This window comes from Bos grunniens, chromosome 12, assembly GCF_055505025.1.
Source record: "Bos grunniens cultivar Pamir isolate PY7600 chromosome 12, Bosgru_T2T1.0, whole genome shotgun sequence".
Taxonomy (NCBI): domain Eukaryota; kingdom Metazoa; phylum Chordata; class Mammalia; order Artiodactyla; family Bovidae; genus Bos; species Bos grunniens.
Genome location: NC_141176.1, coordinates 54,925,620 through 54,931,619, shown reverse-complemented (window position 1 = coordinate 54,931,619; position 6,000 = coordinate 54,925,620). Strand labels below are relative to the sequence as shown.

At 31.8% G+C, this 6,000-nt stretch overlaps 1 protein-coding gene across 2 annotated transcripts in view; it reads right to left on the bottom strand.

Moving 5' to 3' along the window:
- Nucleotides 1-1,006: 1,006 nt before the first annotated feature.
- Nucleotides 1,007-6,000, bottom strand: part of NDFIP2 (Nedd4 family interacting protein 2) — a 71,578-nt gene continuing 66,584 nt past the window's right edge. For both annotated transcript variants that reach the window (XM_086330150.1, XM_086330151.1), the window contains 2 exons: nucleotides 4,510-4,615; nucleotides 1,007-2,446 (listed from right to left, as the gene is read on the bottom strand). In XM_086330150.1, the coding sequence (XP_086186276.1) occupies nucleotides 4,512-4,615 (104 nt within the window). In that variant the 3' untranslated portion in view covers nucleotides 1,007-2,446; nucleotides 4,510-4,511. The remainder of the gene's footprint in view (nucleotides 2,447-4,509; nucleotides 4,616-6,000) is intronic.

Here is a 6,000-nt window from a genome sequence, read left to right as displayed (position 1 = left end):
CATTTTAATCAAGTATAATAGAATTTGCGTTTTAAATTCCTAAAATGTATCCTGGACACACTGTATAGAAAATGTATTTTTACTTTAAATTCAGGCTTTTTTTTTTTTTCATGAAAACATAAAGATGGATTTTTCTGGTCATAATGAGCTATTTCAAATATAACAGAAATAATGTAATACATTTTTTTTTGTATTAGCTTCCAACCTCCAATTCACATTCATTCAAAAACTGTTCATAGGTACCCTAACAAGGGTTTTGATTTTCAATTTATTTAAGGCAGAGTACAAAGGCGGTTAAGTGTCTCCGAAACACGGCAGCAGCCATGCTGTCCAAGCTCACAGGAAATGAAGGGAAGTGTGTAGGATTTGATAAATTCAGGAGAGAATGCTGTTTCCTAAAAGAATATTCTGAGTATCCTCATTGGATGATGAGATTTAAGACAACCAATGAACTCTACCAATTAAAAGAGGATTAAGTAACAACACACTTGAATCTTACAGATTTGTGGGGATAAAAATCAAAACAAAAAGTGAAGTTTTGATGAAGGGTCAACATCTACATGCATAAACCAAGCATTAAGATCACAAAAACAAAAATAAAAATTTAATAAATTGATGTATGATAGATGATCTAGTAATTTTAACTTATTCTGTATCATAGCTTAATGTCATTTGAAAACTATTACAAAGTACAAGTTTATAGGAAATTAATATACAATAAAAAATTCTAACATGAGCTCACATTTCTTATAAATAAATCCTAATTAATTTCCAATACAGGCAACTAAATCAAATATTTTTTCTTTATCCCAGGCTATTGTTAAAGGGTACCTTAATCAATAATCAAGGGTTCAAGATATTTTAATCAATAATAAAAAGGTTATACAGGGGAGGAGAATAAATGATGGAAACAAAATAGGAGGCTCAATCAGAAAAACAAAATGGCATGTTTAATTTACTAAAGACAATGAAGTAAAATGAGAAAACACAGAGAAATACAAAAAAGTTATAAAGAATAATAAATTTTATTTTTTCAGAAGTGGAAAATGACCCTGAATAGTTTTAAATGTATCTTTTAGTAGTTGGTGTCTAATAATAAACAAGCAATCAATTTTAAATGTTCTATATAGTTGTATTAACTGATTTTTAAGTTTAAAAGGTAATTTTTAACATTGGCATTCAAAAGCAAAGATATAACTGAAAAGAAGACAGATGAACCATAAAATGATTTACAAAATGTAGTAGCTTATGAATGCAAAAGAGATTCCAGTTGTAATAATACATATTCACATACACTTTCGCAACACACTCACACCCCCATATTCCACAGACACATTTCCATAACTTGAAAACAAATATTTCATGTATCTCGATTCAGGAAATGATTTTTACAAGTTAACCTTACAATCAGAAAGCAAGAAGATATTAAAAGCACAAGTTTTTATTCGCTAAGCTAAACATCTGAAGGAAAAAAATATTACAATGATACTGAAAGATATTTTTATTGGTTTTTTAAAAGATAAAATGCAAATAAGAATATCTTATTCAGAAAATTAATTTTCAAAAATGTCTTAAATGAAATAAATATAATATCTAATACAATCTCTTCCTCTAAGAATCTATAAGATGGACAATGCTAAAAACCAAGCTTCTCATTTTTGGCATGTCCTTTTAAAAAAAAGAGAAAAAGATTTTCTTATAAAGCAAATGTGGCATACCCACGTTTTCTAAAATTTGTCCTAAAACTATCTTTAACATCCAAATTTTCTAAATATATTAAGTCCACTTAAATTAAGGAAAAGCTACCTAGTACAATTTCTAAGAAAACAATGCAGAAAGTAATTTATGCATGGTTTGCATGGTTATTTACAGAAAGTTTTGCTAAATAATGATATAACTATCATGTTCAAAAGTCTGACAAATCCTTTCTAATAATCAGCACTGCAGGTTTCAAAAAAACTTTATATATAACAAAGAATGTTTCCTCTGTAGAGTTACTAGATAAATCTGAGAGCCAGAAACTAAAGCATTTGACATGGTTAATAATTTTCATTTTTATTATACTAAATGTCAGGTCAGAAGTCAATGGCATTTACATGCTGGAAGACTGTTTATCACTCAACTCTTTCAATTATATCAAACACTGATTAATCAAATGTCACTGGACTTGACTGGGACAACTGTATGGTTTCTTTCAAGTCTATGCAAATCTTTTAAATGGGCACATATGCAATTCTGCAAAACCAATGAAATATAAATATTTAAAAGAATGAACAGAAATGGCTTTAAAGCATAAACCACTCTGCCATTCAATTTTGAAACTCTATCTTTTCTTCACAAATTTGTCTTCTGTGTTTAATAGTCTTCTATCCATTGAAGTTGCAGGTTTACAGATGATCTGGAAATTTCACATTGATATAAGAAAGGAATGTCTGGTCGATGCAGTCTAGGGACAGAGAAAGAATTAGTCTTAAAATGTATTAAGTTCCAATTATCCAAATGATAGTACAATGAAAACCCATTTTATAGTATGACATCAAGAATATAATAGCCTTTTGTTAAGAATGACATAAGTAGCACAGATCAAAATATATTCTAAAGTAAATTCCTAAAGGAGAGCATCTAAAAAATATTTACATTATATTTTAAACTCCTGAAAAGGAAAACAAGATAATCACACTGAATATTCACAGAATATCACTTAAATTAGTAAAATTACAAACTCTTAAGGTCACAGTAGACAAGTTAAAGATAGAATGTGACATCTTTAAGGGGAAGGAAGAAACATTAATGGAACATTTAAAATAATACTTAAATACAATCCAGAAATGTAACTGCAATCATCTTCAGCAGAATTAAGTAAATTATGTTAGCTTATATAACAGTTCATATAAGCATAAAATTTAAGCAACCAAATCACAAACCATATAATTTATGTATACTTAGTCATAGCAACCCTGAAACATCTTGTACTTGGAGACACAGCAGGAAGTTAAGTGTTCTAGCAGACCTTTGGCTAATGCAGTTCAAATACTTGAAAAGTTCAAAACAATGAACTGTATAGTACTTGCTTTTAAAGTACTACAGTGAGGTATGAGGTCTCTTCATTGAAGATCTACTAGCCACACAATAAATAAATGCCTGTACTATACACACAGCCTCCAGAAACTTACTTGATAACTAGTAAGACAATCTCTGCTCGTTTCTTTATTTTTCCATTTATTCAAGATGTAGCCTCCATTGTTGATATAAACTGGTACATATTAAGAAAACAGTAACAGAGCTCCTATTTTCTTCGTACAACCTTTACTCCTTGATCCAGTGTGTTAAGATCAGTGCATGGCACTGCTTACAATAGCCAAAACATGGAAGCAACCTAAATGTCCACTGAAAGAGGAATGGATGAAGAAGATGTGGTACATACACACAATGGAGTATTGCTCAGCCATTAAAAAGAATGAAATAACGCCATATGCAGCAACAGAGATGGACACAGAGACTGTCATACTGAGCGGAGTGAGTCAGAGAAGGAGAAATAGCATATGACATCTCTTATATGGTTGCCAGGGGGAAGGGACAGTTAAGGAGTTTGGGATGGACAGGTACACACTGCTCTATTTAAAATGGACGATCAACAAGGACCTACTGTATAACACAGGGAACTCTGCTCAATGTTATGTAGCAGCCTGGATGGGAGGGGAGTTTGCGGGATAATGGATACATGTATATGTATGGCTGAGTCCCTTAGCTGTTCACCTGAAATTATCACAACATTGTTAATCAGCTAAACCTCGATAAATCATAAATGTTTTTTTTTTTTTAAAGATCAGTGCATAGCAAATTGCTTTTCAGTAGCAGAATTGGGTTTTTGTTTGTCTGTTTTAGCCTGCAGATACCTGTGTGAAATTCAGTGATGCAAAATGCCTATTCTTTCTGTGTAAGTGCTTTGTCATATTGTTTTTCAAGCCTTTAGATGCTGTGCTGGTGGTTACTTCGTATATAACGTGTAGCCAAGCTTTAAACAGAAATTTAAAGGTCTGATTTAAAGTGTTAGTTTACTCATAATGTATTTTTTAAAACTAAAATGTAATGAAATTCAATTTTTTAAATGGAAGTTATCTTAGAAGTTTGCAATTTTTAAAATTTAAATACTGTTAACTATTAAAAATCTATTAAAAACGCTAAATTTGAGTAAACAACATGAATACACATTAAGCATTTAATATGCACGGGGTGAAGGGCTTCCTTGGTGGCTCAGTAGTAAAGTAATCCGCTTGCCAATGCAAGAGACAAGGGTTTGATCCCTTGGTTGGGAAGATCCCCTGGAGGAGGAAATGACAACTCATTCCAGTATTTTTATCTGCAAAATCCCATGGACAGAGGAGCCTGGCGATCTATAGTCCATGGAGTCTCAGAAGAGTCAGACACGATTTAGTGACTAAACAACAAATGCATGGGGTGAATTTGAATACAAAGGGAGTAAACAGTTAATATATTAATATTTCTTACCTCTATAATAAGAAGAAATACCTTGTTCTATGAGCAGCTGCCATACTTTCAGACATGTTTCTGACTTTTAGATAATTAACAAATCCTCTGAAGAAAAGAAGCAGGCCTGAGGAGGTTGAAATATATGGATATATTATGCTCTTACAAAGAAAGGGGATATGATAAATTTGAAATAGACAATTACAAACAAGGTCCTCTTGGTCGAAGGAATTTAATGTGTAGGATTCCATTCATTCCACATTTTACACTATAATGATAGCTCTATTGTAAGGAAATATAATAAAATTTTACTGCTACCTCCAAATTCTTTCAATTTGTTAAGCCTAGACGGATCTAAAGTAAAGCAAATCTAGCCATTAAAGTCCTAACTTACACAAAAATTCACACTTATTAAAATAATTTTTTAACAAGGAAAGCTACCTAATGTGTTTAAACTGATTCAACTCATAGATACCTCATTTTACATGAAACTTTTAAGTCACTATAATGACTAAGCAGACTAAGACATATTTACTGATATAAAGTATTCAAGAGAGAACATATGCAGCATATGTAATTGCTAACAACTGTAGGATAAAACCAGTAATAAGCCTGTCTAGCCAGATCGAGTGCCTGTCATCTGCAAAATCTACATTTAGAGATACGTGAATTATGTAAATAATTCAATTATTAGTTCTTATTTCCAAGTAATAACTGTAGATTAATTTATAACAAAAAATTTGAGAAAAATCAAGACAAGGGACTTTGGAAGTAGCCCCTTTAGTGAGTTCTTGAATGACTTGAAATACATCTTCTATTTCAGTGTTCTCCTCTGTAAAACAGTATTTGTAAATAATAACCGTTTACATCAAAAGTATCTTTGGTAATCGATAAAGCCTATGAAATGTATCAAGTTTCAGATGAAAAATATTAGTTAAGTGTCAAAAGCATTACCACTATTAGGTGAAGTCTTTGATATACTTAAGCATACAATTCTAAGAGAAATACTTATTAACTCTAGTCAATTTTTAACCAGGTAATAAGGGGGTGAGGTGGAGTTGGGGCAAGAAGCAGATGATATGTATGCAGGGAACTTTCCTCACCAGGAGGACGAGCCTGTCAATTTAAATTCAAAGTCTCAAATGAAATTTGTAACCCAATTCTAAGACAATAATTGAAGCCCTAAAATAAGAAGCATGGTTACAATAAATTAGAGACAGAAGACAGAAGAGAGGCACAAATGACTTAAAACAAGCGGTATAAATTCCACCTAACTCTGATCCCATCTGCTTCCCATATCCTCTTTTCCATGTGTGACTCCCACTCTGAATTCCGCCCTTATGCCCTTCCAGATGCTATTCAAAGATAATGACATTGTGATCCAAACATAAAAGTATTACTGAAAGATGTAAACCAAAATTATTTGTGAAATCCCTTCTTTAGTCTATGAAGCTGCTGTTGCTAAGACCTATTTTGCTCTGCTCAGGCATTTCCCAAAATTAGCCAATTCCC